The sequence below is a fragment of the Budorcas taxicolor genome, chromosome 10, assembly GCF_023091745.1.
Source record: "Budorcas taxicolor isolate Tak-1 chromosome 10, Takin1.1, whole genome shotgun sequence".
In the NCBI taxonomy this organism is placed as follows: Eukaryota; Metazoa; Chordata; class Mammalia; order Artiodactyla; family Bovidae; genus Budorcas; species Budorcas taxicolor.
In genome coordinates this window covers 44186067-44207577 of record NC_068919.1, presented here as the reverse complement: position 1 = coordinate 44207577, position 21511 = coordinate 44186067, and the positions used below count along the sequence as shown (strand labels likewise).

General features: G+C 39.6%; 1 protein-coding gene across 1 annotated transcript in view; it reads right to left on the bottom strand.

Moving 5' to 3' along the window:
- Window positions 1–21511, bottom strand: part of CSNK1G1 (casein kinase 1 gamma 1) — a 148327-nt gene that overhangs the window by 32465 nt on the left and 94351 nt on the right. The window contains exons 5-6 of the mRNA XM_052647408.1: window positions 9305–9456; window positions 7117–7351 (exon numbers count right to left, since the gene is read on the bottom strand). Of these exons, the coding sequence (XP_052503368.1) occupies window positions 7117–7351; window positions 9305–9456 (387 nt within the window). The remainder of the gene's footprint in view (window positions 1–7116; window positions 7352–9304; window positions 9457–21511) is intronic.

The window sequence follows — 21511 nt, the reverse complement described above, 5'->3', positions numbered from 1 at the left end:
GCATACATGCCTAGTGCTTTTTATTCATTTGACACTTAAAATTTAGTTTAATGTAAGCAATCATCAAGGCATAATCCTTAGCTCCATTCCATTTGTACCACAGCCATTTGTACACAGACCTAAAATGTATTACTAAGGTGCCCTTTATGGGCACATAAACCAGTTTCCTTGCATTCAGCGAGCTTAGAGTATAAAACAAGTTGCTGGATTTTGCTTTCTTTTCTTGAAATTTGGAAGATAAGGATGATAAAGAACTGCAGAATAGTTAATTTAAAAACTGTAACTACATCTCAGAAAACATCCTATACCTTCTTTGGCTGTCAGGCAACAGAAGTTGCACATTCTTCCACTTTTAATTTGCCAATTATAATTCATCTCAGGCATTTTATGTGTTTATTTTTCAGAATCAAGCCCGGGGCTTTATCAAAAGAAATGACAGATGTAAAAATAAGGGGCTACCTTCAACTTGACTTTTGTCTTCTTTGAATAGAAAGTACAACCCAACAGAATCAGGGAGGCAGGAAAAGCTCCTTAGGTAACTCAAAATACAAAAGCACAATACTTTAACTGCTGCCTCTATCATAGGAAATTTCCATGGAAAAGAGTGGGTAGTACTCTACAGTGCAGAGGAAGAAGAGGGAAGTTTTCGCAAGTAAGGTCACTTAATGGGAAGGGGCAGCACCCTGACAAGAAGTTGAGTTGATAAGGGCACCAGAAGCTTCTGACTACAGATGTTGTTAACAGATTCTGTTAACAGAACCTGAAGATACACAAAAAGAGAAAGAACAATCAGGGTGAATTGGGGCCTCCCACAAAGCAGGGCATACAGAGAAACCACACCCTGCAGGTTCTCACACTGTATCAAACCTACTCATCGCCTCTCTATTTTTACATCTACTTCCTGTAAGGAGGCCCCCTTAATAAAAAAAAAAAATCCAGGGACATATGGTTGTATTTTAGCTGGTTGGGCACTAGAGGGCGAAACTCCCCACATTTTGAGTAATTGTTCATACTATAGAAATAAGCCCAACTTTTCCTCATAGCAAAACCCATTATAAAATGAGATTAAAAAAAATTAACCCCCTAAAATATACTAAACACATTTAAACTCACCAGAATGAGTAATAAAATAACTTCAAATACTGAAAATCACACACAAAAATGCTGTGGGGTATGCGATGGTAAGAAAAATAATGGTTCCTAAGTCAGGTTATCTAGGTCTTGGCCTATTCCTTTCCATTAATTTATTAATCTATGCAAAATCAAGCATGGCCAAGTCACCTTTGGGGCCTCAATTTCCTCATCTGAAAATGAAATGATTGATTTAGATACTACGAACAGTCATTTCTACCTCTAAAATTCAAAGATAATCTATGATAATTTAAACCATCATGCTTGTGCTTAGTTGCATCTGACTCTTTGCAACCCCGTGGACTGTAACTCAGCAGGCTTCTCTGTCCATGGGATTTCCCAGGCAAGAATACTGGAGTGGGTTGCCATTTCCTCCTTCAGGGAATCTTCCCAACCTAGATATCGAACCCGTGGCTCCTGCACTGGCAGGTGGATTCTTTTATGACTGAGCCATCTGGGAAGCCCCAATTTAAACCATAAACATCTCTTAAAAAATGAGAATGAAAAACAGAGCCAGGCTTTATTTTCATATTTCTTTGAATACTCCACATTCGTTCAATTCAGTATTTCCGGATGCCCTTGTTTTTTCATGAAGGTTATTTTTATTTTCAAAGAAGAAAGGTTTCAATACCAGTGAGACCAGGAGGACACAAATTCATCCACAACATAAAGGTTTCATTCACATCATATGCATCCACATCTTAAAGGGCCACCCAAGACGGACGGGTCATGGTGGAGAGTTCTGACAAAACATGGTCCACTGGAGAAGGGAATGGCAAAGCACTTCAGTATTCTTGCCTCGAGAACCCCATGAACAGTATGAAAAGGCAAAACGATAGGACACTGAAACATGAACTCCCCAGGTCAGTAGGTGCCCAATATGCTACTGGAGATCAGTGGGGAAATAACTCCAGAAAGAATGAAGGGATGGAGCCAAAGCAAAAACAACACCCAGCTGTGGATATGACCGGTGATGGAAGTAAAGTCCAATGCTGTAAAGAGCAATGTTGCATAGGAACCTGGAATGTCAGGTCCATGAATCAAGGCAAATTGGAAGTGGACAAACAGGAGATGGCAAGAGTAAACGTAGACATTCTAGGAATCAGCAAACTAAAATGGACTGGAATGGGTAAATTTAACTCAGATGACCATTATATCTACTACTGTGGGCAAGAATCCCTTAGAAGAAATGGAGTAGCCATCATAGTCAACAAAAAGAGTCTGAAACGCAGTACTTGGATCCAATCTCAAAAATGACAGAATGATCTCTGTTCATTTCCAAGGCAAACCATTCAATATCACAGTAATTCAAGTCTATGCCCCGACAGGTAATGCTGAAGAAGCTGAAGTTGAATAGTTCTATGAAGACCTACAAGACCTTCTAGAACTAACACCCAAAAAAGATGTCCTTTTCATTATAGGGGACTGGAATGCAAAAGTAGGAAGTCAAGAAATACCCAGAGTAACAGGCAAATTTGGCTGTGGAGTACAGAATGAAGCAGGGCACAGGCTAATAGAGTTCTGCCAAGAGAATGCACTGGTCATAGCAAATACTCTCTTCCAACAACATAAGAGAAGACTCTACACATGGGCATCACCAGACAGCCAATACCAAAATCAGATTGCTTATATTCTTTGCAGCCAAAGATGGAGAAGCTCTGTAGTCAGTGAAAACAAGACCAGGAGCTGACTGTGGCACAGACCATGAACTCCTTATTGCCAAATTCAGACTTAAACTGAAGAAGGTAGGGAAAACCACTAGATCATTCAGGTATGACCTCAATCAAATCCCTAACAATTATACAGTGGAAGTGAGAAATAGACTTAAGGGATTAGATCTGATAGACAGAATACCTGAAGAACTATGGATGGAGGTTCGTGACATTGTACAGGAGATAGGGAGCAAGACCATCCCCAAGGAAAAGAAACTCAAGAAGGCAAAATGCTTGTCTGAGGAGGCCTTACAAATAGCTGTGAATAGAAGAGAAGCTAAAGGCAAAGGAGAAAAGGAAAGATATACCCATCTGAACGCAGAGTTCCAAAGAACAGCAAGGAGAGATAAGAAAGCCTTCCTCAGTGATCAGTGCAAATAGAGGAAAACAATAGAATGGGAAAGACTAGAGATCTCTTCAAGAAAATTAGAGATACCAAGGGAACATTTCATGCAAAGATGGGCTCAATAGAGAACAGACATGGTGTGGACCTAAAAGATGCAGAGGATATTAAGAAGAGGTGATAAGAATACACAGAAGAACTGTACAAAAAGGATCTTCATGACCCAGATAATCACGATGGTGTGATCACTCATCTAGAGCCAGACATCTTGGAATGTGAAGTAAAGTGGGCCTTAGGAAACATCACTGCAAACAAAGCTAGTAGAGGTGATGGAATTCCAGTTGAGCTATTTCAAATCCTGAAAGATGATGCTGTGAAAGTGCTGCACTCAATATGCCAGCAAATCTGGAAAATTCAGCAGTGGCCACAGGACTGGAAAAGGTCAGTGTTCATTCCAATCCCAAAGAAAGGCAATGCCAAAGAATGCTCAAACTACTGCACAATTGTATTCATCTCACACGCTAGTAAAATAATGCTCAAAATTCTTCCAGCCAGGCTTCAACAGTACGTGAACCATGAAGTTCCAGATGTTCAAGCTGGATTTAGAAAAGGCAGAGGAACCAGAGATCAAATTGCCAACATCCTCTGGATCATCAAAATAGCACCAGAGTTCCAGAAAAACATCTACTTCTGCTTTATTGACTACACCAAAGCCTTTGACTGTGTGGACCACAACAAACTGTGGAAAATTCTTAAAAAGATGGGAATATCAGACCACCTGACCTGCCTCCTGAGAAATTTGTATGCAGGTCAGGAAGCAACAGTCAGAACTGGACATGGAACGGACTGGTTCCAAATGGGGAAAGGAATACGTCAAGGCTTTATATTGTCACCCTGCTTATTTAACTTATACGCAGAGTACATTATGTGAAACGTGAGGCTAGATGAAGCACAAGCTGGAATCAAGATTGCTGGGAGAAATATCAATAACCTCAGATATGCAGATGACACCACCCTCGTGGCAGAAAGCGACCAAGAACTAAAGAGCCTCTTGATCAGTGAAAAACTTGGCTTAAAAGTCAATATTCTGAAAAATAAGACCATGGTATCTGGTCCCACCACTTCATAGCAAATAGATGGAGAAACAGTGGAAACAGTGAGAGACTTTATTTTGGGGGGAGCTCCAAAATCACTGCGGATCGTGACTGTAGCCATGAAATTAAAAGACGCTTGCTCCTTGGAAGAAAAGTTATGACCAACCTAGAGTGCATATTAAAAAGCAGAGATATTACTTTGCCAACAGAGGTCCATCTAGTCAAAGCTATGGTTTTTCCAGTAGTCATGTATTGATGTGAGAGTTCGTCTATAAAGAAAGCTCAGTGCCGAAGAATTGATGCTTTTGAACTGTGGTGTTGGAGAAGATCTTGAGAGTCCCTTGGACTGCAAGGAGTTCCAACCAGTTCATCCTAAAGGAAATCAGTCCTGAATATTCATTGGAAGGACTGATGCTGAAGCTGAAACTACAATACTTTGGCCGCCTGATGCGAATAGCTGACTCATTTGAAAAGACCCTGATGCTGGGAAAGATTGAAGGGGAGAGGAGAAGGGGATGACAGAGGATGAGATGGTTGGATGGCATCGCCGACTCAATGGACATGAGTTTGAGTAAACTCTGGGAATTGGCAATGGACAGGGAAGCCTGGTGTGCTGCAGTCCATGGGGTCACAAAGAGTTGGGCACAACTGAGTGACTGAACTGAACTGATAAAGAGTTCCTTTCAAACAGTCAGAAAGATGTGCTTGGTTTATCTGCATTGCATGCTTGATTTTAGGTCAAATATATTTCCTTGAAGGAAAGGAGCCAGGTGACCCAGTGTCCTCACCCTGACTTCAAATATTAAGGAATATAAAATGGGCAGGTTTAATCAGTGGGAAGGTGAGTAATCTAATGCAGTAAATGTCAGATTTAGTGCTTCCCTAAAAGATACACTTCTTTTTTCCATTACAACATAAAAGAAGCTACACATCTGAAAACCAATAGGATTAGAGTTCCTACAGAAACCTCTCTGAGTTTGAGACCATGGGCAGAGGGTTTAAAGGGTATGTGACAACCACCTATATGTATTCTCTACAATGGGGACATTACAGACAAATTTGGTGACAGGCTGGATCTGACCTGAAAAACACCCTGGAACTCAGGAAGTCCACATGTGGAGCTAAACTCAAAAATTCCAGCAGAAATAGCTACACCGAGAGATAAAGGAACCCAATCTGATGACAGCAGATGCTTAAAACATATTTCGTTGAATAAATGGTAACTACCATTATACAGTCTTTAGTATTATTAAGCAATATCCTAAACAGTTTATATGTATTATCTCACAGAACCCTATGCTATAAGGTACTATTAACATAAACATTTCAAGGCAGATGAGATAACTGAAGGTGAGAGAGGAAGGTTACTGGCCCATACAAGTTTATTTTAAAGAGCCTGAATTTACATCCCCTTTTCTTAATTATTACATTGTAACTTATACAAACAACAAGGGATACGTATTTCTTATCTGTTCTTGCTTTTCCTGATAAGAATAATAAAATCAGAACACAAATGCTGAGCCCAGGAAGCAGACATCCGAACAACTTCCAGACTGTCAGTTAAACCAAACGATCATGACTTTACTATGTAGCACAGTCTCTCTCTTTGTGAAAAGGAAGGAAGAAGGGAATTCTGAGCACACTGCAACAGAACTGTGTTACATGTTATCACTCACTCAACCTGCAACACATCCTTGTGAAATATTACTCTATTTTTACAGGTCAGTTTCAGGGACAAGTTGTGGACAAGTCTGACACTTGTCCAAAGTGTCACCAATAAAAAGTGGCAGAGAACCTTCCACTCTAATTTTAAACTATTATATTTAATTACGTGAGAATATCCAGGTAGTTAGAAAAAAAATCCTGACAGCATTCATTTCAACTTAGGTTGTATCACACCACTTGGTAATGTCATTTTTATTCTTCACTAGAATCCTCACCTGAATCTGAGTAGTGTACTCAATGAGGCAACTTCATAGCTGCTTACATTAGTCTTTAAAATACTTATTGTGTAAATAGTTCATTAATATTTAAACACCTTATATATAATGAGCTATATCTAGGAGTCTAATATTCTGTTTATATGTCTACTCTCTAGAGTGGTGATTTTCAAACATATCTTTTCAATCACCTTAGTACCTTTTCTTCAAATAGAATCTTCCATGAAAGCCAAATATATAAAACAGACAAAAAGGGAAGCTTTCCTGGAGAAGCTGCTGAGGGCCCAGAGTCCTACCAACTAAGCCTTCCCACTGGTTCTTAGGCTTCTCTAACAAATACTCTCTCTGGACTAGTCTCTCTAACATGGAAGGACTTCTGCCTTGACTAGAGCTTTTAGCAATATTTGTCCAAATTGTCTATCATGAGTAAAGCTCAAGACTCATGGAAAAGCAAATGTATTTTCACTGAATAAGACATAGGCTTTTCCTGGAAAAATGAGTCACGGAACTATGCACAGACAACAGAAGCTTGGTCCATGTTTTAATGAAGTACCCTTCTCCAAAGCAGATCAGCCTGATGGCCTTTCCAGGTGATATAGGGGGTCAAACTCATCACTCAACTTACCAAGATGCTATCACCTTAATTCAGTCATTAAAGTATCCACACTGCTGAGAAAATAAGCATTAGGAAACAAAGAATTAAAAATCCTTCAGCTGTCAACAGGATACTGAGAAAGTCACTGACTTACCATCTTAATTTCTCAAGTATAAACATCACTTACCTTGTGAAGCAATAAGAATCACAAGTTGTAATGCACAGTGGGTACAAAAGTGTTTTGGGAATAAAAAGGTGTTTTAACAACCTGCCTCTTTCTTGGAGCTGAAAATAAACACACCTTTGCCAAGATGCGTGTTGATAGACATGTATCTTGCTGTTCCAGTTAAACTTTTGTGTTCCCTATAAGGTATATGCTTTTTGGTTTCAGGGTCAATGTATTCCTTGGCCAGTCCAAAGTCTATAATGTGTATGACATGCTCTTTCTTATTGCCTTGTCGACCGATCAGGAAGTTCTCTGGCTTGACATCTCGGTAGATGAGATTCTTTGAGTGGACATACTCCATTCGGGAAAGCTAAAAGAGAGAATGACAGTGATACAAATACTACTCTGAAGAAGCTTATTATAAAAATACTCCAAAACGTTTTATCAGCTCAAAGTTGTCATTACTGAAATTAAAATAAAACTTATTTCTTCACCACCTAGAGTCACTTTACTCTTGTAAATCAGAACGTATTTTCTGATACTAATGCATATATGACAAATATGAAGATAAAAGAGAAAAGGACAGTGTAGTTCAGCTAAAATGATAGTATATGGTTTTACTTCACATAACAACTTGCAAATGGTGAACAGAATTAATGTTTTTATGTTACTGTAGAAGGAAAGCATTTGAGAGGCAAGAATTACTCCCAGGCAAGAAATAATATGGTGGTGGCCTCTGAAGACAGATGCTGCTGCTTCCTTCACCTCCTGCCCACACCTTCCTATACACTGTCGCTTTGTTGCAGAAATAAGGAAAGTGAGGCCCTGAGAAGCTGACTGAACTAATATCACTTCATGGGAAATAGATGGGGAAACAGTGGAAACAGTGTCAGACTTTATTTTTTGGGGCTCCACAATCACTGCAGATGGTGACTGCAGCCATGAAATTAAAAGACGCTTACTCCTTGGAAGAAAAGTTATGACCAACCTAGATAGCATATTCAAAAGCAGAGACATTACTTTGCCGACTAAGGTCTGTCTAGTCAAGGCTATGGTTTTTCCTGTGGTCATGTATGGATGTGAGAGTTGGACTGTGAAGAAGGCTGAGTGCCGAAGAATTGATGCTTTTGAACTGTGGTGTTGAAGACTCTTGAGAGTCCCTTAGACTGCAAGGAGATCCAACCAGTCCATTCTGAAGGAGATAGACCCTGGGATTTCTTTGGAAGGAATGATGCTAAAGCTGAAACTCCAGTACTTTGGCCGCCTCATGCGAAGAGTTGACTCACTGGAAAAAACTCTGATGCTGGGAGGGATTGGGGGCAGGAGGAGAAGGGGATGACAGAGGATGAGATGGCTGGATGGCATCACAGACTCGATGGACGTGAGTCTGAGTGAACTCTGGGAGTTGGTGATGGACAGGGAGGCCTGGCGTGCTGCGATTCATGGGGTTGCAAAGAGTCGGACACGACTGAGCGACTGAACTGAACTGAACTAACGGCGGAGGTAGGAGTACAGTTCTTATGAGACAGTAAACATAGCCCAAAATAAAAAATTTTTCAAATTTCATTAAGTTTATTTCTACCTTTAAATCATTTCTGCTTAGTATAGAAAGGGAGCTTGGGCATTTGAACTTTTTTTTAAACTCAAGAACAGTTTTCTAACATTTTCAAGTCTTTAAAGTGGGTGAGACCATCACCATTTCAGACCCACAGAGACACATCTACATCCTTGTGCAGAGGGGCTGACAAACTTCTCAAAGCAACTGTCTAACTGTTCCTTAAACTGGTATTGGTGTGGGATTTGGTAGGTGCTGAGAGACACAGCTTTAGCTGTGTCGGTCTCTGTGAGAACTAGAGGCAAGAGACCTAAGGCAGGCTCTTGGTCAACTCTGGAATCTGATTCTAGGGCAGTGGGTTATGTTTTCCATCTCTTCTTGGATGCGATGGTAAGGAAAGAGGGAGGGTGTGACAGAACTTTACAGCCACGCGTTTAAAACCTATGAATAAAACCACCAAGAAGTTACTTGCATTTGAGCAACCGTCACCGAATCACCCTCTTTCTCCCTATATACCACCTGCACTACAGTTAAGGGCACAGTATTGCTCCAAGGTGCAAACTTAAAATAGAGCAAACGGCAAATACAGTGTGACTTCTTGGGTTAGCCCTTTTTGCCTCAGCCAGCTGTCTACAATGCCACCAAGCCAGTCAATGTGCATTCGCAAGGTATCACTAGAGCTGGTAAATGCCAACGGACACACAGGATGAGGTTAGGAGACCTGCTCCTCCCTGTCTATCCCTAGGCAGAAAAGCAACGCCAACTTACCAACTGAATGGCTATCATTAACACAGTCTTCAAAGTAAAGGTCCGGTCGCAGAGGTCAAACAAGTCCTCCAAGCTAGGGCCAAGAAGCTCCAGCACCATGGCATTGTACTTCCCACACGGTCCAAAGTAATACACCTGTGGGAGACCTTCACCTGAAAGCAGAGGGAAAATGGGGTGCAGAGTGAGGGACCCAAAGACCAAAATATGACACAGCTGCATCAGCATGAAGCAGATACAAAGGAAATACAACATGTGAGGTTTTCGTTTTCTTTCATAGTTCCTACCGGAGAACCTAAACTGAGTACGACAGCTTCAAAAGAAACTAGTGATGTGTGGCAAATGCTAAGTCACTGCACAATATGTTCAAAATAAAGTAGTTATTTCATACCAAAGGCATTCCCACTGCTATGCAAGACAGAGAATAGTCCGTGGTCCACTGCCGCACTGGAGCATAAACTATTCTCCACCAAGAGTGCCCAAGAGTACACTATCACAAGTTTCAAAAGGATGACTGGTGAGCTCAAAGGCCAGGCTCACACAGCCTGCTGCACTAGGCGGCCTCACGTGTACTCTGTGCTTACTGCCAAAACCACATGGAGACAGAGCTGTCTGTGGCTGTGGCTCCGACGAGGACTCAGGCTGAAGGGGTGAGGCGACAGAGGGTGCAGCCTGGTCTTTTTCTCATAGGGAGTCTCTGTAGCTTCCTGTTTTTTCTCAGTAGGAGCAAAGTCAACAGGCTGGGTTTGGTTACTGATAAGTAATTATGAAACGAAAAGGAATAAAAATACAAGGCTGGGCTTTCCCCGCATTTGAAATTCATAGTTATAAGAAGCCAAAATCTAGACTTTCTCATCTAAGTGGCAACTTGTGAATGAATTTCCTCCTTAAAGTGTATTGTAAATGAGACATCAATAAATATGTGCTAAATGGCACCATGTGAACTGTGGGTATGAATGAGACTACAGAACTTTAAAAAATCTGGTCCTTCCTGGTTCCGAGTGGGAACACTTCCATCTTAATACACTTATGTATACTGTGGTCTACAGCTGTAAATGCTGCAGGTCGCTGCATGCTCCTACCTATGAGTTTTTCAGATAACAAGGTTCTCTCCACCTTGGCATTCTCTTTTCATTTGTACAGGTAGGAAACTGGCAGAGGTAATTATATCTGCTGCGATCTGAACATCTGTGGCCTCTTCCCAAAATTCGTATGTTGATGCTACAAATGCTACGAATGCCCAGTGTGATTATTTTAAGAGGTGTGGGCCTCTGGGAGGTGAGATCATGAAGGCAAGGCCTTCACGAGTGGGATTAGTGCCCTTAAGAAAGAGAACCCACAGAGCTTCCTAGCTCCTGCAGCCTTGTGAGGACACAACAGGAAGTTAGCAGTCTGCAACCCAGATGAGGGGCTTCAGCAGAACCTGACCACACTGGTATCGTGATCTTGGACTTCCAGCTGCTGGAACTGAGAAAAAAAATTTTCTGAGTTTATAAGTCACTCAGTCTGTGTTGTGTTACAGCAGCCCAAAGGAACTGAGACAATATCTAATCCTTAAAACTTTAACCCAATCAATATGCTTGTCCTTCTCTTCAGCACAGGTCTTGTATATTTGGAACTGGTACAAATCATTGCTACAATATACATCTACAATTATTTTGTGTGCTGCATCAGTCTATTTATTCCATTTAAATACTAGACAACTTCTTTTCCAGTGTTTCTATCAGGTCATTCCTGGCTCATACTGTCTACCATAGTATACTCTGCTCCTATTAGCCCCATAAACATCCACTGAATTGCCTTGTGCTTGTTTTGATTCTCCCCTTCCCCAAAAGGTTGTCTCTTTCCCCCTGTTGTTTTAAGAACTCATCTTCAGTTCACTTAAAATATATAAAACCTAACAGCTGTTCCCGAGCCCTGCTGAGAAATCCAAAGCAGTACACTACCATAGAGATTTACTGCTTTAATTAATCAGACACAGTGTAGACTGTGGTTTGGAGATCTTTTAAATGCTACATCCTATGTAACAGTTTGTGATGTGATGAAAAATTGATTTTCCTAATATATTCTTCAAAATAGGTGGGGCAGATCTGTTGGTTGCCTGCCCAATATCCATTCCCTCCTCTTTTGTTAACAACAAAATATCTAATTCTTATGAACAGCAACTCAGCTAGTTATAACCTTCTAGTCTCCTTTGATAATAGGAATGGCAAGTGAGATGGAAACAGAAATTGTTAGACAGGGTGGTTCTAGAGAAGTTCTTTAAGGGAGCTGACTCAAGTTGGAGGTATGTGCCTTTGAGATGACTGAAGCTCCAGAAGCCATCTAGAACTATCAGACTCCTTGAAGATTTAGATATGGATGAAACAAAATTAGAAGAACCCATCCCTGATGACAGAGAAGCAACCACACTAATGCAAGGCTTCCATTCCCTCTGGACTTTTTTTAATCCAGAAGAAAAATCAATCTCTACCTTGATTGAACTACTGTTCTTTGGAATTTTTTTTTACAACCAAGTCTAATCCTAATTAATAAACATTCTACTCCTTTACTTGGTTAAACTGCAAACCTAGACACAATATCCTCCTTCTGAAGTACAAGCTAAAAGTCAGGGCTGTGTAGAAATATAAAACTGGCATGATTTTCTAGACTTGCTGCCAATACTTAAGGATCAATTTAAAAATAAGACAGATGGTCATCTTGTTCTTGACAATCTTTAGTACCAAATCTAGGCATCTCTTGTCAGAAATTTCCATGTTTACAAAGAAGCCACAAAAGCTTTCTGGGTGATGTCTATAATTTCTAACTGTGAGTAATGTCACTCGTAACTCCTGCCTAGAAAGATGTGAGGAGTTCCTGCTGGCTGTATTATTGTTCCTTTTATTAAATACTTTGAATCTCTTAATACCTCACTGGGCTTTGGGATGCTCAAGACAACTTCTGGATTACTGAATCTTGGCCTTGAAGGCTTTTCTCAAAGATGGACTAGGTCCAAGATGCTAGTGTACAAAGAACTCAAGTCAGAGTTGTGGATTTGGTTCTGCTACCAACTCTGAAAATTCTTTCACCTCTCTGCTCTTTTTCATCCATAAAGAGAAGGAGTTCAGACTGGTTCTCTCCCTCTTTTATTTTGGCTATGCCGTCCAGCATGTGGGATCTCTGCTACCCAACCAGGGATGGAACCTGCACCCCCACTGCCCCCGGCTTCCCCCCCACCGGGTAAAAGCAGAGTCTTCACCACTGGACCACCAGGGAAGTTCCTAGACTCGTTCTCTTTTAAATCTATAATCCTGACTATAGCTAGGATTTCCTTCTAGCTATCTTATAGGTTTTTCTTTGTAAAGCCATAGAACCAGTATAAATGAAACCTGTCTCCATAGACTATGTGTGGTACAAATTCAAATGTAAGCTGGTAATGGTAACTGGTAGTGGTACTCAACTGAAAGTGTGTCTATCAGAAACACCTCTAAAACTTTAAAAAACAGATACAGTGACATCACATCAAACCTACCAAACCAGAATTTCTAGTAGTGGGTATAAGCATAGTTCCACAGGTAATTCAGAAGCACAACCTCAGCTGGAAAACTCTGTATCTAGAGGGTAGAAAATAAAGGGCACTGCTTTGCTTTATGGCTAATATATTATGAAAATTTGGAAAACACTGACAGACTAATCTTTTTCAGAAGCTCTTTCCCATCAGAACAACTGGACTCAATACCTTTCGAAAGGAATCATTTTAAGGCTATTTGAAAGACTTGTTCTGGAGTTTCTTAGGTATTATTGAGTATAAAAATCTCTTTGGAAGATGCAGTCGTAATTTATTAGAACTGTCTGTACAGATAAAGATGCCCTCACAAAAGTTTCAATCTGTGTCTGGTTTTACACATGACTAACCCCAAACTGGCCAGTGCTGGTGGTGAAAGACACAGGCCCATGAGAAAAATCTGCCTCTTTGGTCAGAGACGACTGCACAGTAATGATTTATCACCTGGGCTGTATTTAAATAAGAAATCCTGTATATTAGGTTTCACTCTACTTCTACAGAGCCATCTCTAATCCATTGTTTAAAAAATTTTTAATTAACCAACATTACGGTGTGAAAGGATCCAACCAGTCCATTCTAAAGGAGATCAGCCCTGGGTGTTCTTTGGAAGGAATGATGCTAAAGCTGAAACTCCAGTACTTTGGCCACCTCATGCGAAGAGTTGACTCATTGGAAAAGACTCTGATGCTGGGAGGGATTGGGGGCAGGAGGGGAAGGGGACAACAGAGGATGAGCTGGCTGGATGGCATCACCGACTCAATGGATGAGAGTTTGAGTGAACTCCAGGAGTTGGTGATGGACAGGGAGGCCTGGCATGCTGTGATTCATGGGGTCGCAACGAGTTGGACACGACTGAGCAACTAAACTGAACTGAACTGAACTGATGGTGTGAAATCACTCAATTCTTGGTATTTTAGAAATTAAGGTAGTATTATAATCTCTCGTCTGCTCTGAAAATAAAAGCACTAATAAGGTCTCCTTCCTAAATTGGTCAGCTGCATAAAAGCTTGAAAATTAAAGAAGTAGATTTCAAATTTTCCTCTTCTGAAGGATTTACAACAGATATCACTCTATTACCTTTAGCCATAGGCTAAATCTCTTCTAAAGCAAAACCTCAAGGCTATACCCACACTGCAGATGTTATCATGTATATTCTCACAGGGAACTATGAAATAGCTTTTCCATCCATCAGTAACATATTCTTATAACCCCTGCTGGACATATATGGCCCACACATATATCAAGTTGCACAGGACAGGAAGCAAAGCATATAACACTACAGCTAATTTTCAATCTGGCATAAATTCAACTTGGGTTAAACACTGCAAATCAAGGATAATGGCTTCTTTATCATCTAAGCTGTTACCTAAAAAGATTCCATAATGTATTATGAACAGTAACTACCCTAAGTAGAGATATTTTTAAATACACATCAGGCAGAGAACTGAAATAGAACCACCTTGAAGCTTTTGGTAATTTGATCACATTATTGCCTAATAATTAGCCTTTCATTCTTTTTGAAAAACTAAATTACCTAGCTGTGAAGCAAATTCAAATAAGTCTCATATGTACATTAATATCTGGATATAAAAAAGTAAAATCTATATTAATATTTCTATGAAAAAGTACATATAGGTTGATGACTATCTTCTAAAGTCAGGGCTGGAAAAAAACCTTTAAGGACATAATGACCTCAGCAATTCCTTTTCTTTGTTTATACAGTTTGTTTTTTAATTTTTAAAGAAAATAGGATAGTTTTTCTCCAAACTTAAGCTGTCCTTGGTTCCACCAATGGTAGTGGCTTTTAGCACAATTACCGAATGTTCCTTAACGTTTACTAGAGATCAGGGAATTACTGATATATAGGGAATAATTTAATGTTATTATTACTATATACATAGGGATAGTAATAATAATATTAAATAAGTTCACTTAACAAGAAAGCAGAAAGAATAGGCAGATAAACATGATTATATTACAAAGGAAAAAGTGAAAGGAGAAAATGAAACCATACCCTTTAAAACTCAGAAAATATTAAAACAATAAAAACAATGCATTCTCACAAAAAACATGAGACATTACATGTGTTTTTCTTTTAAAAAAAAGAACAGAATCCCTCTCACTTCTCTGACTCTGAAAAAAAATGCCTTTTTACAATATGACGCAGTTCAACATGTGAATCTATTCAAACTGCTGGTGTAATAACCAAAACAGTGAGACCCAGGATTAAAGAATCAGCATTATTTTCTCTAGTCTATAATGAAAAATGTTTTACAACCACCTTGTTCACTGGCCTCTTGGGAACTGGAGTATCACTAGACATATGCTGCTAACAGGAGCTCAAATTTGTATGGTGGGAGAAGAGAAGGTAAGAGGCAAGAGCAAAGGAATAATCTCACAGAAACTGAGCTTTTACAGTTTCTCTATTACATACAGTTGTGTATGTACACAATTACAAAGGCGTTACCACTCAAAGCAGGTTTCGAACTTTTGTTTAGTCAAAGGAATCAGGAAAAAGTCTAAGACAGGACAGATTTCAAACAAACAAACAAAGAAAAAGGACAGATTTCTTCTGTAGCAGAATGCATCAAAGATAAAAAATGTGTTAGAAGTGTGTTATGTATTAGGGGTGGGAGTGAAGGGTGGGAGACCCTTTTTCTTTTCCAAAAGACTAGTAACTCAGTTCAGAACTGGTAAATTTATGGGATGAAAAGACCTAGTTTCTGAAAATTTACCACTTTATCCCTGTGATTAAGTTATAAAGACAGACTACTGAGTTTCAAAAGGTGAGAGATGACCAACTCTTCTTAATACACACCTGAACAATAACAACTGAAAAGTTAAGAAAGTTTAGCAAGTATTTAGAAGGAATAAAAAGGGAAAAATGAGATTACTCAAAGTACAATGAACCTCTTCCTGACAATTCTGCCCAACTCCCATTACACTTTCTTTGTCCATGAATCTGCCTTCCGTATGAAGGTTTTTTGAAGGCAGTTGATTACTATATGTTAACTATGTGTTAATTATGTTTATTACTGCCTAGCACTGGTCAAAGCATATGGTAGTTAAGGGCAGAATAAGTATTCATACCAAGTAAATATATAAACACAATTGTCTCCAAGTTTTAGACTTTTTTTTTCTGGCCATGCTGCGAGATGTGGGATTTTAGTTCCCCAACCAGGGACTGAACCCATGTCCCCTTCACTGGGTACGCAGAGCCACCATACCGCCAGGGAAGTCCCTAAACCACATGTCTTTTTGGTAAAGTTACTTTCCCTTCTTACATAGGCAGGTTAATTTGTCCTATCCACCTTCTTGGTTTCCAATATTTTTATATCAGTTCCATGAATACTATTTTATACCTTTGTAGCATCTGTTCATCTTTCTATACTTCTTGATTTTTGTAAATTTCAGTTCCTTATCTGGAAAAGGGGCCACCAGGGACATAATTTTTTTTTAAATTATAGAAGTGATATATAATTTAAAATAAGTATGACAGCAAACCAAAAGTAGTACAGAAACATATGAATAAAAAGTATTCATACATAATAGATGATACACAGACACATAATTAAAAATACTACTCTGCAACTTCATTTTAAATTTAATATTATATAATGGACATTCTCCCTTATCAACATATAGCTGTACATTAAAAGCTATATCCTATCTCCCCCTATGATGTATTATATTTAAGTTTTCCTATACTGATGGACATTTAGGTTGTACCCATATATTTGTTATCAGAAATAGATATTACAGTGAACAGCTTCTGCTTGACATGTGTTATTTTATTCCTTCTTCTGATAACATCATCTTACTCTTCTGGGGTGAAAGCACCATTCCCTACTGTTACTACTTGAGGGTAAAGTGGGGTCAAGCCATTTCCACTGCCACCCCAAGGATATGACTCAAGCCAGGTTAATTAGAAGATTCTGTCCTCCTCCCCTACGGAACTGGGTCAAGAATAGGTGCTTAAACTATGCTGGCACAATGTGAGTCGGCTCTTGGACTCTGTGGAACTACTTACTATAGGGAAGGAGGAGCAATTTTTGTCTCGCTTGATAACTAAACAGAAAGGAGCGTTACCTGAAGCTCTCTGAGACTACCACATGAGAATAGGAAGATTACTTATCTGAGAATGAAATCAACACAGAGAAAGCAGAAATCAGAGAAACAGACAGACAAATACACCACAAACCAGAGGACCAAGGACTGGTCCTGGCTTTGGCTGGCCTGAGGTCAGTCCTGTAGGGCAAGCAATTCTCTCCCCTCACTTCACCCACTCAATTAAGTAAACCAGAACTCCATCAATTGAAAATGAAAATATCTAGACAGAGACACATATACATATGTAAAAATTCCTTGTGCCTACATCTGGGGGCATGAACACATATTATCTCTTGAAGGTGGATTCCTTAGAGAGGAAATGTTGCGTCAAGGGTGGTGCACATCTAACTTCGGTATATGTTGCCACACTGCCAAGTTTAAATCCTCTTTGGTTCCTAGTCTGTCTCCAGTGCTGGGCCTCTTTTCACATTTATCACTACTGTCCTAGGCCCAGGCAGTATTTAAAAATGTTTTCAGAATACGTCTTGACTCATTCTTCCCAAAGCCCCAGCACTAGGTTATCTCCTCTCTCATATGTAGCCACAACATGTTTTCAGGAGTCTCCTAGCCTTTGATCTAAATTATCACTGATATTTCAAAGTCAGGTGACTCCCCCCCCTACTATTTGCACAATACTACAATAAGAAATTTCCACTCAAAGCACACCCGTGTCACAAAAGTATATTGATCATAAACTGCTTTAAAGCTTATTAATGTTTTTATATAGGTCCTCCAATTTAATCCTAACAAACACACACAGGAATTACTACTCTCATTGTATGGGTAAGGAATTCATCTGAAGTGACTTGCTCAGGTCACACAGTGAGTGGCAGAGCCAAGACAAACCTCGCTCTGCCTCCAAAGATTCAGACTCTTTTTTTGGGGGGCGGGGGGGTGGGGAGCTGCGCTTTGCAGCAGGTGGAAACTTAGTTTCTTGACCGAGACTGAACCTGTGTCCTCTGCACTGGCAGCACAGGGTCTTAACCACTGGACCGCCAGGAAGTTCCTCAGGCTCTTTTACTGTACCAAATATATCTATCTGTGCCCTAACGTCCACGGACATCTAGAATGACAGCAAGGACTACCAAGTAACATTACTTTGATAGGAGATTGATGATGCTGAGAAAGACTGAAGGGAAAAGGAGAAGAGGGTGACAGAGGATGAGATGGTTGGATGGCATCATTGACTCAATGAACATGAGTTTGAGCAAATTCCGGGAGATGATGAAGGACAAGGAAGCCTGATGTGCTGCATTCCATGGGGTCGCAAAGAGTCAGACATGACTTAGTGACTGAACAGAAACAACAGATTCTGTGAAATGCAATCTGTGTATGGACCTAAGTGTCAATCACAAGACACTGATGATGTTTATAGGTTATAAACTCAAGTAATAAAGTATATTTTTCCTTACAAAACCACAGGTTAAGATTCTATCAAAAGTGCATTAGTAGTATTTTTCTAATGTAACTACAAAGTAGTCAATCTTTAAGCCTAATAAACACATCATTTAGGAATTCAGAGGGCAACTTGGCCTATGTTTAGATTAATACAGGAAGTATAGGCCAGAACTTAACCCAAGCGGGATGCTCAGTGTTGCTGTTCACTCAGTCGTGTCTGACTGTTTGTGACCCCATGGACTGTATGCATGACTGCGACCCCGGAGTTTGCTCAGACTCATGTCCATTGAGTCAGTGATGCCATCCAACCATCTCATCCTCTGTCAGCCCCTTCTCTTCCTGCCTTCAATCTTTCCCAGCATCAGTGTGTTTTCTAATGAGAAAGTTTTTCACATCAGGTGGCCAAAGTACTGGAGATTCAGCTTCATCATCATTCTTTCCAATGAATATCCAGCACTGCTTTCCTTTAGGATTGACTGGTTTGATCTCCTTGCAATCCGAGGGACTCTCAAAGAGTCTTCTCCAACACCATGGTTTGAAAGCATTAATTCTTTGGCACTCAGCCTTCTTTAAGGTCCAACTCTTACATCCATACATGAGTACTGGAAAAATCATAGCTTTGTCTATATGGATCTTTGTTGGCAAAGTAATGTCTCTGCTTTTTAATATGCTGCCTTGGTGTATCATACTTTTTCTTCTAAAGAGCATCTTTTAATTTCATGGCTGCAGTCACCATCCACAGTGATCTTGGAGGCCGAGAAAATAAAGTCTGTCACTGTTTCCATTGTTTCCTCATCTATTTGCCATGAAGTGATGGGACTAGATGCCATGATCTTAGTTTTTTGAATGCTGAGTTTTAAGCCACCTTTTTCACTCGCCTCTTTCACTTTTATCAGGACGCTCTTTAGCTCCTCTTCCCTTTCTGCCATAAGGGTGGTGTCATCTGCATATGTGAGATTATTGATAATTTCTCCTAGCAATCTTGATTCCAGCTTATGCTTCATCCAGCCAGCATTTCGCATGATGTACTCTGCATATAAGTTAAATAAGCAGGGTGACAATATACAGCCTTTCCCAATTTGGAACCAGTCTGTTGTTTCATGTTGGGTTCTAACTCTTGCTTCTTAATCTGCATACAGATTTCTCAGGAGGCAGGTAAGGTGGTCTGGTATTCCCATCTCTTCAAGAATTTTCTATACCTATCACCCTCTTTAAAAAGCCTTCCCTGTTTCCCATAATTAGAAACCATTTTTCCCTTCAGAACTTCCATATAATTTTATATGTAAATTTTAAAAATAACATTCCATTGTTTTGCTGTGCATTATAGTTACTTGCATACTTTAGTGAGCTCCTTGAGAGTAGTACAGAAAATATGAAAATAAACATTACGCTTTCCTTCCAATAGGCAGTGACTATGTTTTTTATTATATAACTCTGTGGCTCTTTACTCACAAGTGTTATGGACACAGCTGATGTTGAGTTCCTGCTAGTGAAAATATCATCTCCTTGCACTATGACTAAAGTAATTATTAGTAACAGACTCTACAGGTTGGTAAGAAAAGTTGAATTAAAGCAATATAAATTATAGAGAAAGAGGAAAAAAATGTAGAGAAAAGTTCAAAGTGTGTCAGACTGTTGAAAGCACAAAAGAGTGCAAAGGGGCACAGAGCTGACACACTCTTCTTTTAAGTGGGCGGAATATAAATTACTTAGGAGTCATTGAAAGAAGAAAATATTACTCACGTATGTTAAAACTTGATCTTTTTGTTGGTTTCTGTCTTAGGTATAGTTATAGATACAAATATGCTATAAATACAAAAAGGCTTACTAGCAACAGGATTATTTCGATAATAGGTGTGAGGCATTATCTTTATGCAGTCTGTTACAGGAATTTAAGGAAAATATTCTCTCTCACAATGACACTGAGAGATACTGGAAAGGAATTCACTGAGTTTTAATATAATACAGTAGACACTGCTTTTCACCTTCTCATAACCCACAGGAATAATTCACTTCAACAACTCATCTCTTTCATTCGAGGTAATCCATAGCTTTGAGGATGCTAAATGTTACCTTTCCTCTTAATAATTAACCTTGACAAACTGTGAGTTAAGGAGGAGGAGTCACTGAGGGCTGCGGTGAGTCCTATGATGGCCACCGAGACTTCTGCACTTGCCTTCCTTCCACAGGCATTTTCTAAGGGCAATCACGAAATTATTCGTAATGTCTGGAGAATATGGGAGGAAGAGAAACATGCAAGTACATAGTAAGACAGGTATCTGTAAAGACAGAAAAGTTAGGTATAACCTAGAATTAAACGGAGCAAACAGCATCACAGACCTTAGGGTCTGTGCTGACTTTGGACAGGCTTTGGAGCTTGACTGTTTCCAAACCTTTGCCTGCAAGAGCACTGTAACCGTTTTCTGGAACCAATTACCACACTCCAGCCCAGGCCATGAACATATAAGTGACTTGGGTCTATTTTTGGAACTTCGCCTTCTATTTTTCATGAAGATCCTTAAAAGAAGTCAAAATCCAAGTAACAAATTCTGAGCAAATGTCTCTCCCAGTTCTGTACTTTGCAAAACAATGCACTGAAAAGGTGTTAGTTACTATGTGTAACTGTGAGGTGCATGCAGGCCGCACAATTTCTATAATAAACTCACAACACTCTATTTGCAAATAAAGAAAGTACTGGCTCAACAACTCTTCATCAGCAAAATATCTAAAACAGAGGTGGTACTTTTTTTTCTCCAGGAGGGGGACAAATTTTATGTGTGTATTGTAATTAGAGGTAATTACTTCTATGCCTCAAGTGACTCAGAGCTATTTGAGAGTTTTTAAGAGCAGACAAGGGCCACAGGGGTTTGGCTCCAACAGACAAGCAAGCATATGAGAAATGTCTTAATGGTCTAAACCACTGAAAAAAACACACAAAGGACACACAACCAAAGAATTAATCCTAGTCCAAAAATGTACTGGGTATTGAGTTTCAGAAATATCAGCCCCTTCTTATGGCAAACTAATGTAGCTAGTTAATAAAAGTTAAAAGTCATGATGTTTTATCCTTGAAAAAATGGAAAGAAATTCATTGTACTATCACAACTAAATTAGCTCCATTAAAGACCAGAAAATTCATACAGAGTATGACAATTACA